This window comes from Seriola lalandi, unplaced genomic scaffold (genome assembly GCF_002814215.2).
Source record: "Seriola lalandi dorsalis isolate HSWRI2012SDOR001 ecotype SW California unplaced genomic scaffold, Sedor1 jcf7180002054874, whole genome shotgun sequence".
In the NCBI taxonomy this organism is placed as follows: Eukaryota; Metazoa; Chordata; class Actinopteri; order Carangiformes; family Carangidae; genus Seriola; species Seriola lalandi.
Window position 1 is genome coordinate 152,658 of NW_019525427.1, and position 17,355 is coordinate 170,012.

General features: G+C 42.2%; 2 protein-coding genes across 5 annotated transcripts in view; both read right to left on the reverse strand.

The window, feature by feature from the left end:
• The window catches only part of pax3b (paired box 3b), a 26,398-nt gene extending 18,282 nt beyond the window's left edge, over positions 1-8,116 (reverse strand). For 2 of the 4 annotated variants that reach the window (XM_087179861.1, XM_023428383.2), the window contains exons 1-4: positions 7,600-8,116; positions 6,781-7,016; positions 6,505-6,562; positions 5,972-6,115 (exon numbers count right to left, since the gene is read on the reverse strand). In XM_087179861.1, the coding sequence (XP_087035987.1) occupies positions 5,972-6,115; positions 6,505-6,562; positions 6,781-7,016; positions 7,600-7,684 (523 nt within the window). In that variant the 5' untranslated portion in view covers positions 7,685-8,116. Of the gene's footprint in view, positions 1-5,971; positions 6,116-6,432; positions 6,563-6,780; positions 7,017-7,599 lie in introns of all 4 variants that reach the window. The other 2 variants (XM_023428380.2, XM_023428381.2) reach the window with 1 other exon arrangement.
• Positions 8,117-12,657: 4,541 nt separating this feature from the next.
• On the reverse strand, positions 12,658-16,278 carry rnf228 (ring finger protein 228). The gene has a single exon (XM_023428359.2). It carries the CDS (start codon positions 15,588-15,590, stop codon positions 14,820-14,822), a length of 771 nt encoding a protein of 256 aa, XP_023284127.1. The 5' UTR covers positions 15,591-16,278; the 3' UTR covers positions 12,658-14,819.
• Positions 16,279-17,355: the final 1,077 nt, after the last annotated feature.

The window sequence follows — 17,355 nt, forward strand, 5'->3', positions numbered from 1 at the left end:
GCTGTTGTGCCTATAGTGCATACTTGCAGCAGATAAAGAGGGGCCTTATTCTAAGGCGAGCCATTCTACTTGACCTTCGCTGGGCCTTTTCACTCTTTCACTCCCTTCAAACCGTCTTTGGGGCTCGCTCACTCCCAGCTCAATGTGACTAGTCCATCACGGGTGAAGGCTGGGGCGCTACCGCGGGTCTTGAAGGGGGAATACCCCAAATACCCCCTGCCCCCTCCACCATACACACACACACACACACACACACACACACACACACACACACAGACAGACAAGCCCCCCTCCCTCTCAGAAATCACCCTGACTTCAAAGTTGGTGTGCATTCATTAATTGCCCTTTGAATTGATATCAGAGGGTCACAATAAGAGTGTGAAAGGAAAAAGAGGCTTTAATGAAGCATAGAGCAGCCATTCATTTGCAGATAACTATGTTTTCATGCTTGAATAGTCATCATGCATGGGCTTATTAGAAAAAACTCACGAGAGAGGGAGGAGTGCGGGACGAGGGGCGAGGGGACAGAGAGACAGAGAGAGCCCCAGGGTAGAGGAGAGTGATTTGGTGCTCACCACTTGGCCCTCGTGTCCCCCTTTGCCCTTGTGCCCAGAGACTCACTGAGCGATACATTCATTCTTTCAACGGACAGACAGAGCCCTCTTGCTTAGGCCAGTAATAGCCAATAGCTATTATAGGATCCATCGAGAGCTTATTGGTTCTGTCTTTGTCAGATCTGATGAGACAGAAGCTATTGGGGGGCTGCAGCTAACAGTTATTTTCATTATCAGTCTGTCTGCTGATTATTTTCGTGATTATTCACGTCATTGTTCGGCCTACAACAAGCAAAACCCAAAGATTTAGACGTATAAAAGCACCAGATCCTAAAGATTATTAATCCATTACTAATATTCCCTGTTTTTCCTTCGATCAACCAATCGATTAAATGCGATATAAAGTAAAGAAAGCAAGGCAAAACAATTGAGCTTCTTTTCAGCATGCAAAAACATGTAATGATGGGCAACTGGAAAATATGCGAAATGTCAGTTTCAAATATTTTTTTCTTGGAAAAAACGGTTTTCACAGTTTCACAGATAAAAGACGAAGTACAAAAGTTAATGTGAAAAGTCAGTCTCAGCTCAAAAGCCTCTGCAAACAACCATCATCCCACTAAACACACTGCACCTCCTGTGCTCTCCGGCCATTCTCTGCCTCCCCTCGCTTCTTCCTCTCACTCCTCCGCCCTCAATCCTCTCTCTTCCTCCTCCTCCTCCTCCTCCTCTTCCTCCGCCACTCCTGGCACCGATCCAGTGTGTGCCCACATATTACATTTGCAGCACGCCATCCTTCACCCCGAGTGGCAGAGAAGCCTCAAGTTCTTCATTCACTCGCATTATTTACACAAACAAAGTCCTGCTCCGTTTCTGTGACAAAGCCAACTAAATCTTTATGGCTCTTTCATGTATTGTCTGCTCACGGTTCCCTTTTGTCCCCCGGCCATTGGCCCGGGCCCTGGATACAATGAGCCCTGGAGAATGGAGGCAGATTGAAGGAATGCACCTCAATAAACCTAATTATGACATGATGACTGCGCTCACCATGGTAGGGGTTTTTCAAAGATCCCGGGCTTATTCAATTAGCCCTTTCCAGGATCCCCTTTCACCAAATAAAGTTATCCCTTTGACTGTTTGTATTGCAGAGTGGAATGTGTGTGTGTGTGCGTGTGTGTGTGTGTGTGTGTGTGTGTGTGTGTGTGTGTCTGCGCGCGCACACGTGGCTGGCCTAAATGGAAATGTATCGGCCCTCAACAAGGCTCCTCTGTATTATCTGGTTAATTTCACCTAACGAAGTATGGACTCTAAAAGATACACTGTGAAAATGTGAGGCAGGAGTGAGGGAGAGAGGGAGGCAGGGAGGCAGGGAGGCAGGGACACCGTGACTGTTTTAATCATTAACTTTGTCTCCAGGGTTAATTACTATGACGCTGGGAGTTTGGTACGGCCCAGCAACGGGCCTAGAGGGCCAACTTCACTGCCAAATATATAAATATTTCACAGAAAGTGGAGAGGGGTGGGGATTTTTGAGTATGGATTTCTTTTTGTTTTATCTTATATTTACTTATTGCGCTGGGATTTGGGAGAGAATGTGGTTTAATTTACATGTCAAAAAATAAGCCTTGCATTATTACTTAAGTCATTCAATATTCAATTAACTGGACAACAGTCTCATTCACATGACTTTTTAAAAATCCCATGAACTCTCACTGTTGACCACATAACTGCAAACCTTAATGCTCTAAAGCCACCGTTCAAAAAAAAGCTGTGACTAATCAGAAAAGTCAGCAACAGGTAATAAAAAACAGGGCTGAAACTTTGGTTTGCAACATTGTATTATTCATCTGATAACGTATCAAATGTGCTGGTGTTGTTTTGATAGTTTGGTGTTAATTCATTTGCTGACAGGATCTATCAACTGGAGATATCTTGTATTGAAAAGTTACAGCAAGTAATGCCTTGTTCCAGAGCAGACACCTTCACAACTATAAAGATAAAGGTGTAAAATATTATATATGCTCTTTTTTTTTAATAGGCGGGACATGCTGGAAATGTATCATAATATATTTCTAATCAACACGCAGAAGGTTAATAATAAACTTAATTAGAAACTTTGCGGAATTGGACTGACTTTCCTTTGTGCGCTCCGGAGGATGCGGCCCAGATATTAAACGAGCTGTGCGCCGCAGGCTGAGAGAAACAGAGAGGAAGAATAGGAAACAGAGGGAGAGGGGCGGTGTTGCTCTCCAGATGAAAGTGAGATGAAATAAAAGAGTCGATTTAATCTGCTTGAAGAGATTTGGGGAGCAAGTGGTGGAGGAGGAGGAGCAGGGGAGGGGGGGATGAGTTTTCGGAGTTGTGCGCAGCGCAGGACGGGTGGCCGGGGCCCCCATTGTGAAGCTGCGCTCCGGGCCAGACCGGGGCTCTCCGGGGAGAACATTGGTCCCCATTCACCAAAAACACTCTTTAATACACTCCCTCCGTCATTAAATGTGACATAGCACAATATCGACATCATTTAGAAGACATTATTAATGTTCGAGGGGGCAAGGCCGCGGGACTCATCAAAGAATCAATAATGGAGCGTGAGTTACAGGCTGGAGATGGCACTGTGTTATTACCGCCATCCTTCAAGCCGGAAAAGGCCACTTACAGTTTTGTTGACCAATTACAGTCTGAATATTATGACAAACACGGCCATTAAACTTCATCAAATGCTGCTCAATCGGACAATGTTGCTTTTTCCATTTTAAAGCAGTAAAAGGAGAGAAAGAAAATGACCTCCAGTTTACTGACGTCAGAAGAACCAACTCAGTATGTATAACTCTTTTTATATCACATATTATTATTTAAATTATAGCTTATGTTGGCAACCTTAAAACTTTCTTATTGACTTGTCACTTTTATGTTTTTTTGGGACTTTCCCTTCCTCACAAACATGTGTGGGCACTCTTGAACCATGCGCATATTTGTAACTTTTACGCATCTTAAAGCAAGGTTGAACGTTTCATGCACATTTTTTCTGCGCGTACACATACGCGGGGGGCGAGCACGCATCCTTGGGCAATACGTGAGTGGATTTCAGAGGCCTCCATTGTCATTCTGAATGGCAGTCGCGTTCTTTGGCCGACCCCAAAAGGAAACATTTTGTAGGTGAAAACGGCCATTTTCTCTCGGTGAACGGTGCCGGAGCGCTCCCTGAATAATTCATCCTTCATTGCGGCCTCATAATGTGTTTTGTCGGGCTTTTCTGTGGAAAAGCCTCTACCTCTCCCCTTCTCTTTTCTCCGGGCTGAATTATAAACAGGCCTGCCTTCTTCTTCTTCTTCTTCTTCTTCTTCTTCTTCTTCTATCAGCGGCGGCCCAAAGCTGTTTCCAAGCTGGCCCTTTTGTCCGCGCGCAGCCCAAGCGTGAGCCCCAAATAGACTCTCGCGCCTTTGTCTCCCAAGTTCATCCTTGAGCGTCCCGTTGTGCGCGCGAGGCGTGTCTTTGTGAGGAGATGGAAACCGTTGAACAAATGTTTGATCAACTCATCTGGGGGACATTTTGTCTCCTCAGATCGGTCCTTTATCTCCCCTCCCACTATTTTACTGATGCGGAGACGAAGAGAGTTCCTACAGGGACATGATGGGGCATGATGGGACACATGTTGACATCTAGCTGCTTAAAGTGTTTTTAAAAAAAAAAAGGGGGGGGGGCTGGAAAACTCATTTGATGCTTTGGTGGACGCATAGTGCTATCTTATTAATTGACTATCTTATTAAGTGTGGGCAATAATACATTTACATTAGTTATAGTTTTAAAGTTAGACTGAGCATCCAGGAATTAGCCTTGCCCCATTCAATTTAACTGAACTACACTTTAAAGTATAATAAACTATTTCTCGAGCGAGAAGAAAAAACATTTAAATTAATTTCATCCAGTAAAAAAAATAAATAAATAAATAAATAAATAAAGGAGATGACATGCACATTATCAGCACAGTTTGGTTTCTGGCGTCAAACTCACCGGTGACGCGACTGTTGTTACTCAGGTTATTTGGAAAGTATAGCAGCAGAATGAAACGAGTAAGTTGAGCGTGACTGACGTTCAAAATGGGTCTAATTAGGTTTAATGTATCTGCAGAGCAATGAGCCCGAAACCGCTCACAAATCTCCAATTATAGGCTCCTGTCTGTGAAACTGTCCATTGAAGGGAAATGAAGAAAATATGTTTTAATTTTCTGGCCTGTGACTCTTAATTCATAAAGCTTTCACCAGAAAGTTTGCGTTGGCCCTACACTGTAAAATATCAATCTGTATAACAGAGAATATATTTTTTAAAATATTTTATATATGAATACACTTATTTCAAATCTAAAAAACTTGATTCGTCCCTGTTTTAAAAACAAACTAAACTGCATTGAAAACAACTTATCTAAGCAGTTTTTAATTTTCACTTGTTTCATAAACGTGAGACTGAACAGCTTGTACAGGTGGTCACTTTTTACAGTGGACATCACCGCCTGAAACACTAATAAAAATTGATTTGTTGCATAAAATAATGATCAAACTATAAACAAACACCCAAAGAGTGACGTGAACTATGTTTTCAAGGCCTCAGTTATTTAGGCTTTACACTTAAATATGGCGGATGAATTTTTAATGGTGTGGACGAACTTGTATTTTTAATATGGCTTTTAAAATACGTGCATCATTTTTTTGCAGACTTGCTGTAACATGGCTATTCAACCAAACTGCTTTTAAACCACTGCTGAACACACACACACACACACACCCATACCCACACCCACACACAAACACACACACACACACTCTACCCTTTCCCGCACAGAGCCATCACCTGCTGCTTGATTTACGGTATGGCCTCATGGGAAAAGCATTAGCAGGAGAGATATGGTCGATAAAGAATTCCTCACAAAGGACGACACACACACACACACACACACTCTCTCTCTCTCCCCATCACACCCCCACACACCCCCCCACCCCCATCCAACAACTTTACAGCATGCTAAAACTTCACGTGCAGGCTCCTTCTAAGACTGAATAAAACCATTCTGCTTTAATCTCTGCTCAAAAGCGATCAACAGGTTGGAGGTGTGGATACCTACTAGTGTTTCAAAGCTTTTCCTCCATAATTTAATTCTCTGGAAATGACACAGACCGCAGATTATAAACAGATAAATGGTCTGTTTAGTCTCCACTCTCACTGTACTAATACTTCCAGCAGATACAGCTTAAATAGACAGTTTAGCAGCTGAACACTAAATAAAAAAATACCTGATGAAGCCCGACTCCGCTGGGCTCTAATGTGTGTGTGTCACTGATGTGAAAAAAAGATAAACTCCAGCTAACGTTAACATGCAGCCAACTTCTTGTGTGCAGCAACCAAAGAAACTTGGATAGTTCACTCACATCTGTCTCCCAGGATGCCCTCGATGCTGTGTTTGGCCCTGCGCTCGTTGTCCTCCAACTCCTTCTTCTCGATTTCATCTTCATCCTCCTCTTCGTCGCCTTTTCCCCCGAACTTACTCCGCATGATGCGACTGATGGAGCTCACTGTAAAAGTAAAAGTCAAAAACTACAAATGAGTTTTTTTTTTTTTTATTATATAAATATTTATATATAGGCTATATATATATTTATATATATATAATATATATAAAAACTGATATAGAAAAAGTATTAATTGGCTCTAAACTAGTAGAAAATAAAGAGCATTAAAAATTAGAAATAGTAAATTTGTTGAGAAAGTTTTTATTACTTTATTTTTTAATATGATAACCTGTTTTGGTCTAAGTTAATTAAGTTAATAATAATAATAATAATAATAATAATAATAATGTACATTTTGATTCATTTCTGCCCTTTTTTACCTGAAGGCACGTTGTTGCGGTCACATATCCCATCCTTCAGTAATTTATCCCGAATCTCCCAGCTAAACATACCCGGGTTTTCCCGCTTGTATTCTTCAATTCTCTTCTCTACGTCCGGCGTTGTTCCCTGCTACAAAGGTCAGAAAAGTTGCAGTGTTTATTCACTTCGTTGTGGCCCCTGGGGCACAATGCATACAGAGCCTATTATAACTTGAAAATCAACAGGTTACTATTGTGTTTGATTCACTACATGGAAAAGATTAATCCTAAAATCTTCAAGTAGAATATTGGTTATAATGGTTTTATAGGTTTAAGTCTTCATCACCCCTCTGCTCTCTTGGTCCCTACCTTGGGTTTGCTGCCTCCGATGGCCCCGGGTCTGATGGAGCCCGTCTCCTGGTACCGGCACAAGATTTTGGACACGCAGCCGTGGGAGACCCGGAGCTGTCGGGAGATGACGCACGGCCTGATGCCATGGTGGGCCATCTCCACGATCTTATGTCGGATGTGGTTAGGCAAAGGTCTCCCGTTTATGAAAACTCCTCCGAGCTGGTTCACTCGGCCTTGACCCAACGGGGTAGACACTACATTTAATCAAAATATGAGAGGGACCTGTCACCAGAGTTATACAGGCTACACAACACCACGAGGAGAAGTAAAGCTTGAGCTGAATATACTAATAAAAACATATGAAGTTTAATTTTTCTGCTACAAAAATAGCTGACAATAAATATTTTGTTTTATTAAAACAGTAAGCAATAGGCTACCTCACTTTACCTCACATAATTAGCCTACTTAAATATTTAAATTATTTATGAAAATACAAAATATATTATTACATACAGGCTGCAAACAGGTTCACTAAAAGTTGCTAAAATTATACAAAAATCATTGGGAAAAAAACAGTAAAATTAGTCACCAAAGCAGGGATAAAAAATAATGAGTAAATTACTAAATATGTCAGTTCAGCTACCAGAAAGGGGAGATGTAATTGTTTACAACTGTAAAAGTTTGCATTTCTAAGCTGATGGTTTTGTATAATACTGAATGAAAGGTCTATGTGTGTGTGTATAAAAGCAGCAGTGACTTTTTACTAACTAGCATTAAAAGCCTAAAATCCTCTGTCAACATCCAGGGTAGCATTGCTTCGGCAATGTGATGCTTTACCTTCCAGTGGGAAGCCACTGCGGGGGTAGTTCTGAGCCAGCGTGGGTCGCATCATCCTGGGTATTGACCCCGCCAACGCAGTCATACCTCCACCACCCCAGTGACTGCTGATATCTCCTCCTCTAACGGGGTGGGGGGGGGGCTGCTGCTCCAACACCGGGTCTGCAGCAGGAGGACGCCGTTAAAAACAAAAATAAAAACCTCCGTGTCGCCTGTGGAGAAGCTTCCTGGAGGGTTAGCCTCTGTTAGCCTCGGTTATAGGGTTAGCCGCAGCCGGGCTACAGCCAAGCACCAGCGTCCCGGGACGGCCACAACCCCTCCGAGTAGTCAAATTTGACGACAAAAAAAAAAGAAGAAAATAAGATTTCTGGACGTTCAGATGTGTTAGTGTCTCAGTCTCCTCGGGTTTATAAGCCAGAATTTGAGCTGTTGGAAGTGTGGTTGCCAGGGCGGTTGTAGCTAGGTCGAAAATAATGTTGTTGTTGTTTGTTGACACCGGTTCAAAGTGAGTGGAGACCGTCAAAAGTAGCGGAGCTCTTCTCTCTCCCCCCCGTCAGCGCTCCCGGCTGTGATTGGTCGAGCGCGCACACCCGGCACGCAGCGGGGCGCGGTGATTGGCCGAGGCGGAAAACTTTCCTCCAATCAGGGACGCTGTCACAGTTCTGGTCGGACAGGGGCAGGGGCGTCAGTTCACAGAACCCAGAGTTACGGCGGAGTCGCTGCGAGTGACTGTTAAACCACCAAAACGTCCCAAAATCCGTTTATGTGTCGAATGAACTGAGGGAAAAAGTTAAATAAATGATGGATCGGGAGGCGTAATTATTTAGTTAATGTGATAAATTAATAGTAGGTCACCAAAATATTTTGCACAGAAGCACATAGTGGTTAAGGTGTGAGCTTTTTCACGTAAATTGCTGTCAATTAATCATCTTTTATTTCTATTTTTTAAATTAATACACCAAAGAATTATGGAAAGTAGTTTATATAGACTGTTGGTGTGGATTGACAACAGAAACTAAACTTTGTAATGCAATCCACTGCAGCAGATGATAAAAATATATATGTGATTAAGTTGGGCAAAAATATTAGATTCAGCACCAAAATAAAAAGCCTATAACAGAGTCTCAGTTCCAACAAAAGCTGAACATTTACAGTAAACTGTAATTATTGCTGGGCTGTTATATTGCATTGCATTAGCATTATTTTTGTTGCTTTTTATTTTACTTCACTTGACAAATGACACCAAAACTTCCAGCCATGTTTTTTTTCTTGAGGTGACTTACCTCAGCTTTGCATACCATCATTTAAACCAAGATAAGAATAAATAAATCTAGACTTTGACCTTACTCAGTTATGTGGTGCAGTAGTGTATAGTTTACTTTCTCATAAGGCAGAGACCAAAGTGGGTGACTTATTCCTGATAAAACAAAAATACATCCATCACTGTGATTCATTTAGTCACTAATCTGTGCGTAACATCATCTCCAAACTGTGAAATGCGTGCTATCGCCCACGACCCCTAATTTGTTTCCACCCCATGGCCTCGTATATGACACAAATGGTGCTAAAGTGTGTGCACCTCAAGGAATTTATTGTGGTTTTTCAGACTGAGCACCAGCCAGCCGAGAACAGTCTGAAGGGGGACGTGCGCCACAGCAGGATACGACGCCAGGGCGGCCGTAAAGCCAGTCTAGCTCCGTGCCACTGTAGAGAAGAGGGTGTATTTTCATCTCCAAAATATCTAATAATCAACATTGTCACCACCCAATAAAGAGAATAGGAGTGCAGAGAGTTGTTTCTTTTAAAGTCCAGCTACTCTTCTCTCCTTTTTAGGCACTGCGTATCGTGGGTCACAGCATCCTTTAGTCCCTAATCAATCACTGAAGCAAAGGTTCCGCTCCTGGGCTTTGAAATCAGACAAAAGCTGTCCATCACCCGAAGAAAAAGACAATTCCGTCCTCACCAGTTGTTATCAAAGTGCACGAGAAGAAGAACATTTTTGAAAAAGTTTGTTGAATAAAATTTCCAGCCATGCTTTCATGAAGGACCTCCTGATTCAAATTTAGTTGTCATTAATTTAATTTCATTCATGATTTTGGAGACATGGCAGAAGAAGGAGCAGCTGCGTCAGCTCATCCTCGTGTCAATCAAGTAGGATTTAACCTCATGTAACCATATGCAATCAAAGTAAGGTATGGCATCTATATCCAGACAGCAGCTGAAGCAAACCGGTGCAAATATCTGGATTTATCATCAGATGTGAAATGTGGCCTAAATAGAAAATATAGAGAGGATGTAAAATGTGTTTTTAGTCTCCGAGTTTGTTCTGCGCCTGCAGGGAAACCTTCTTGTGACTCATGCAAAACTAAAGCTGAAAAGCCCCCCCAGCCACCTGACCAGCCCTTTCATCTCTCCCCCTGCTCACCTATGGGCTATACGGAATAATAACAATAACGGTGCCGCGACGGGGGTCACTGTCATTCACCTTAATTTACGCATGGGGGGGTAAGAGATATCCCACAGGCTAAGTAGGTTTCAATTAACAATCACCTCTTCTGATGGCTTTTGGGAGAATAAGAAAAACGCACTTCAAATGTTGTCTTTGCGGTCAAAAAACGCACGCGGACAATAGGTGGACGCTGGGTTTAAAATAAGCAGGGGGACCGGGGGTCTTTCACCTGCTAAGGAGGATGTCATTATCCTCTGGCAGAAGATTATTATCATGCCCACTGGTGAATGAGCCCTGCAAGTTGCCATAACACAGCTTCAAAGGGAGGGGAAATGTGAGTTTGTTTTTTAACTGATTTTACATTTGTAATAAACCAGGAAAGGCTTAATTAATATTCTGTTGTGGATAATTATTGGAGCCCTAAATCATCAAATACAGACTTTACAGGCAAATAACAGAATAAATATGTCAACCAGTTTGAGTAAATTAGAGTTATTAGACTATAAAAGCTTTGAGTTATTTGACTTTCTCACATTTGTACTGATTTATTTCGTAAAAGGAAAAAAAAACATCAGTCTTTACGCAGACGAACGTGACGATTGGGGAGTGTCAGTGATCTTACTGAAATTGGATATTACAGCCAAAAAAAAAAAAAAAATGGGGTTGGGGGGGGGGGCAAATGGAAAACAGAGAGAGGCATGATGCATACCGCGGCCCTTTCTTTAAAAGCGACACTGAATCTCCGTGTCCAATCCATTACCGGGGGATGAAATTCAAAGTCAGAAATCTCGCTTGATGAGAAATAAATTAGTTGCATCACATGCTCTGCGTGGAGGCCATTCATAAACACATATTTGTCAAATCAATTAGTTTCCAATGCGTAGGGTGGGCTAATAATTAATAGTCCACAGAAATAGGGGTTTAAAATAAGGGTGGATGTGGTCTGTGCTTTATATGTCTACAACATTATAGAAGGACATTTTTTTATTTGTGGACTTGACTGCTATAGGCTACAGTTACTTTTCATCTTTATATTAACTTATTTCAATATTCTGCTAAAGACACTTTATGATATAATTACACTATATTGGAGCAGCCTAATTTTAAACTGTGTTATTGTTATTCCTTCTTAAGTAAAATGTCTCAATACTTCTTCTCCCATGGGCCTTTTGACTAATGTCATTAAAAGAGAAAAAGAAGAGATGAATTCATATTATGACTTACAGTGAGCCTACATTATTGTATTTTTTAAATGATTTAATAGACCAGAGTATGTAGAAACTTTATAGTGCTTAATAGTTTGTATTTTAAAATATTTTTATCAATGCTAAAAACACTTTTTTACACTCTTTTATGTCCATATGGTTTATATTTTTAAATGCTAAATGTGGCCTATTTATAGTGTTAGACTTATATTCACTGTCACGTGACACAATTTAAATGTTTTTCATATAATAAGTTTAATAGTTTACTAAAAATACAAGAAGCAGCATCTGATATGTGATATGTCGAAATAAATATATAAATGTATTAAAAAAACACAAGGAAAAACACAAGTCAACGTCTTATATAAGAGGAGTAATGTAGACTAAATGCTAGGCTATATGTTTTTCTCATGTGAAATACTGTAGTGTCGAATCCAGTGCTGACTGACAATGTTTAAAAAAAAAAAAAAAAAACAGCTCGTTATACAGAGACCTAAATGTTCAATGAGAGGCATTAAATTCATTGGCTTAGCACCCTCACAATATGTCATCTGATTTTGTTTGTTGTCATGGCTAATTTGTAAACACATATTTGCCTCAAACTATTTTCCAGTAGACTAATCAGTGTAACTGTAGCTAATTGAAAAATACAGCCAAGGCTTCCGTACAATAGGCTTTAGTGTTGTGCTGCCACACTGAACCGACCAATCAGCGAACAGAGACTTATTTACATGGCGCTGAGAATATGAAAGAGAGGTGGGGAGGTGTATATATATATATATATACATATGTGTGTGTGTGTGTGTGTGTGTGTGTGTGTGACAACATTCATTTATGGGGCATGGAACCTTTGGTTAATACATGATGTGAAGTATGTAAGTCCTCAATAGTAACCGGTGATTAGTTGGTGAATGGTCAACACTGGGTTTTGTCTAATCGGTTTGTTTATGAGAGGAAAACCTTGTTGCTGAATGGCTTAATTGATAGAAAGTAAAGGGGAGCTTTGTAAGACCACATAAACACATATGACAAATCTCAGTCTGTAATATTAACAGCACATCAGCATCCAGCCCATATTGAAAAATGTATTTACTTTTAATCAAGCTTTAGCCACCAGAAGTTTACATAACTAGACCTACATGAGAAATGCAACCAAGCTGACTGTGGGGTGGGATTTCCCTTTTCTTTTTTTCTTTTTTTTTTAATAGGATGTAGCATCCTTTGTCTTCCAGTAGGGGGCATATTTGATGCACAGCAGGATGCTAAATGTGTCAGGCTGGACCATATTCAATTTATTACCAGTCATTATGTAGGAGCGAGCATGATAACAAAAAAAAATAAAACACGCAGCCTTGGTAACAGGCATTTCTACCAGCTGTGATGCTAGAGAGATAATAAAAGCGATGGGTATTCATGTTTTTCTTTATTACTGAAATGTGTTTATGTATGTAAAACAGCACATAAAGAACAGTTCTCTGTGCAAATACATTTTGGTACTTCAACAACAACCACAGATTCTCATAAAAACCAACAACGTTTTCTAGGTCCTCTGAAATAAATACAATATGCTTACATTTGTCAAAGGTAATACCCCGTTACTTGTGTCAAATAAGGGGGGAAAGTGCATCGTATAGAAGTTGGGGGGGGGGGGGGGGGGGGGGGGCAGGATGATTGAAGCAAGCATGGGGATCAGATTGGAGGTTGGGGATGGGAAGTTAAGAATCACGGTGAATTGTTATATTTTTCTTTTGTCTTTTCCCCACTGTGCAACGAGGTAGGGATACCATGAGTGTGTGAGTCAGTCTTAAACCGTTCTGCTGCTCAAATCATCTGCGAATTCTTTACTAAATGTTGTCAGGAAGGTCCAGGAAGTGCAATTCATATTTGTCAATACGAGGGTTTTGCACTGCGTTGCAAATAAGGTGTTGTTTTGTTTGGTTTTTTTTGCCATATTCAAGACTTCTGATAAATAATTGTATAGATTGTACAAACACAGGATTCACCAGCGGTTCACAGTAATATTCATAATAAGAAGTCTACCCACTATAGGCCATTGAGATTGAGCTTTTTTTTGATTGCATTACCTTGTCTGAAGCTAATCCCACTGAAAAGTTAATTCAGTGGATTCGTTTTTTGACCCACCTTCCCATATAAAGTGAATTATGTTAGTACAGTTCAATAATTGCATTGTGTTAATGAAGGATTTGACTTGTATAAGGTACCGCTGTCTAATCTCTGCCGCAGCAGCGATGGGGCTCTTTGAGTTTCCAGAGGTAATTATGACTCCTGTTGATCTCTGAGGAACCAGAGTCAAGTTTTTCCTCAGGTCTGATCTCACATGTGGCTCTGAAAGAAGCGGTAGCTGAGAGTGGACCTGTTTAAACACTTATACAGACACATATGTCTTTAGCCTTCCTTCAAAGCCAGGTGCAAAAAAAAAAACTACATTTTTTTATAAGTATAAAAAGGTGCTCCATGTTGGAAACCCTGTTTTTCACTACAGATGTGTAAATAATGTGACAGGAGGAGGAAATCCCTGCTGACACCCCAGCTGGGTGCTGTCAGTGGTGGGAGGCCCGTGCATGATTTTGATCATGATTACAGTGAAGTTTTGCTCCATTCAGCAATGAGGTGAGGCACAGGAGTCAGGAGACACGATGTCTCTTCCGTTAAAAAAACAAAAACAAAGTAAAAAACAAAGAAGCTGTGACCTTTCAGTAGCCTAACATGCACAAAAGTAGCCAAAACACAAGTTTAAAATCACAAGCCAGCCTTTTGTATCCCTTTACCTGGAAGAGGTGCAGTATGGAGACAGTGCCATCCTGTTAGATAAGTTAAAGCAGGAGGATTGGGAAGGTGTTCAGGAGAGGCTGATCACACCTATCCAAGTACCGCTCACCACCACCACCTCTCTCTATCTCTCTGTCTCTCTGTCTCTCTCTCTGTGTGGACTATTTACAGTTTGGATTGTGGATGCGCTGTAACAGAACGACACTTCAGAGGCTTTTCACATAGAACATACAAGCCTCCATCAAAAAACCAAAATCCATCTGTCACCGGGGAAACTCAAGAAGTGAAACACCAGCCAGATATCTGTACAATACAATAGTGCTTTGTTGAGATATAAGAGTGAATCATCATGGACAGTTATCATACAGTGAGTGGCATAGTGAGATATGCATATCATCTGGCAGGACAGGGGAGGGGATGGGGGGGGGGTCAAACCCGGGAAATGAGCACTTCACATTCAGTCATCAAAACCAGCCACATCTCAGACCAACGCCAGGGGGGTCTAAGTCTTCAGTTCACTCCTCCAGATGCCCAGTCAGCTGGGCCTTACTGCAAATTCAAGTGCATAAGTTAAGGAAAAGATTATCGAGGATCATGTCGGCCTATTGCTCCAAACAACTCGAAGGCCTTTGGGTGTTTGCTATACTGATAAAAGGCCATTCTGGACTGGATTTATTCCTAGAAAAGTAAAGGGAGCAGGAGTATCAGTTGTCAGTATTATGTACAGGATCACACACCCCACAGCACAACATCTCCATCAATAGTCTCTGAGCCTATCAGGCGTTTCTCCGGGAGTTACTGGTGGCGGAGGAGCGGCCTGTCTCATGGTCCGGTCTGTATTTGAGCCAGCAGATGAGCCATGTGACGACCACCGAGAACATCGCCAGGATGCTGGCCACCGACAAGCAAATGGGTCCCGCCGGCGAGGGAGGAATGCTGTGACTGTGCACAAAGATCAGGCCCATGAACAGCAACACCAGCATGGACAGAAAGGAGAAGATCACGCAGACGCAGCCGGTGGTCAGAGCGACCCTCTTGCAGCTCTGACAGCTGTCGTAGCGCACCGAGTCCTGGGAGAGGGTCGTGGCCGTGGACACCGTGGTGGACGGGGTCGCCTGGCTGGTGCTGGACGTCCCCGACGCCTCCTCTCGACGGAGGGCGACGAGGGCTGGGTGCAGCGGGGGAGGGTACGGCGGCAAAGCGTCCTGAGGCAGGGGGTCCGAGTCGATGTAGAGCGGAAAATCCTCCGTCACCTTGGTGTTGTTGGGCAGGTTTTGTATCCGATAATCCGGCACCGGAGTCCGGTGGCGACAGACGGGGCAGCTGATGCGCCATGGCCGCTCCTCCCGGAGGTGAAGCGTGTTCAGGCACTCCTCGCAAAACGTGTGCAGGCACTCCAGGATCTTCGGAGCCCGGCGGTCAAGGTCGAAGTAATTGTAGCAGATTTTGCATTCATACTCCTCGTAGGGAAACGCCGAGGAGGCCTCGCCGGGGGGTTCCGCTCCGCTTGATGCCAAATCTACCTCTGCCATGTCATCTTTCGCCATTCACATTCTCCGGTGAACACAAAGGGAGCTGGCGGACAGATGCTGATGACGGTGCACGTCTCTCCTCCTCTCCCCCTCCTCTCCTCCCCGCTCATTGAAACGCCATCATTCCCGCAGATTTTGTTGATGTGTTTTTCATAATCCCCACAGACGGCGTCCTTTATGGGGGAGAGCGCGCGGCCCCGTCTGCTGCTGCTGCTGCTGCTCGGTCTGAAACTGAATCGGGATCCCGTTTAAATATTAAAACGCTCGCATTTCGCGTTAGGCTGTGTGGGAATAGATGATGTAATGGTGGTGACTCCGATGCGAGGGCTCATCCAACCAGAGCATCCCACAAAACAGCGAGAGAGGAGAGAGAGAGAGAGAAAGGCGGCGATGTGTCGCCTTAAAGTCCCGTTAGAGAGAGAGAGGGAGGGAGGGAGAGTTGTTGTTTTGTGTGCAGGAAGCAGCTATGACAGCCATGCTCGCTCACAATTACGTACACCATGCCAGAGACAATAGGATGCGCTAATTTGGTCAGCCGGGGGCGTAAAATCACGGTTTCCTGTAACAAAGAGCATCTAAACTCGCACGATGTAGCTACCAACAAAACTTTACAATCTCTCTCTCTCTCTCTCACACACACACACACACACACACACACACACACACACACACACACACACAGAGACGTTGTTTTACATGACAGCCGAGCAGCTCATCATTTCATCCAGGTTCTGTATTCACAACCAGGTCCTTGTCTATAGGGGGGGTCTGGAGTGTGCACTGCAAAGAGCAATGAGATGTCCACCTTATATATAGACTAATCCTCTCATTGCAGCCTTTAGGTTGTCTACAATCTTGTTTTAATTTAGTAAAACTCACTAAATGACACAATCAGTTCAATGAGCATATACTGTAGTGACAGGTGCTGCAGTAGTTGTGAACTCCTTGCAACAGAGGAGTCACACGTGCAAGTCTCAAAGTCTTAACCTTCGAGTCTCAAGCAAGTCACAAGTCAAGTTATAAGAAATTCTGATGGTCAACCTCAGTTTCCACATTTCAATCAGTCCAAAGACAGTTTTATTCTCAACATTTACGCCATTAAACTGTTGCAGTAAGTTGCCAAGTTTGCAGACTAGAAATCACCCAATTGTGTTTCAAAAACTAAATGTAACTTAATGTAAAAACAAACAACAAAAAAGAAAGAAGAAATTAAATTAAATCAAAATTTTGCCCTCTGGGGACAAATAAAGTTTCTTGAATTGAATTTGAATTGAAGTCCTTACAAGTCATCCGTCTCAAGTCTAAGTCAAGTCTGAAGTCATGAACACCAAGTCAAAGTCAAGTCCAGTCTTTTTGTTAGTGAACTCTCAAGTCCTCAAATTTTTTGATTTAAGTCCGACTTGAGTCAAGTCATGTGACTCAAGTCCCAGACCTCTGGTTACGATAATGAAGACGCTGTCAGAGAGACAGAAGTCAGACACAGAGTCATTAATGCACCTTTGATATTTTAGGTATAAAAACATTGACCCATCATTCCAAAGTGTGCATGAGCTTGGTCATATGATCTCATCATCATCATCATCATCATCATCATCATCATCATCATCATCATCATCTTCATCATATCTTATTCTTATATCATCAGACACATAAGGGTTAAACTTAATTTTAGGTCATAAGATTTGAAGTCATGAGTTTGTTCTGAAAATGATCACTTCTCATTTTAGCTGAAAATAATCCTCTGTAGTTAATAATTTAAGTCTGTTTCACTTTAATCACT

What these genes read in the sequence shown, in the direction of transcription:
- rnf228 (XM_023428359.2), bottom strand. Translation starts at nt 15,590, where the DNA reads ATGGCGAAAGATGACATGGCAGAGGTAGATTTGGCATCAAGCGGAGCG.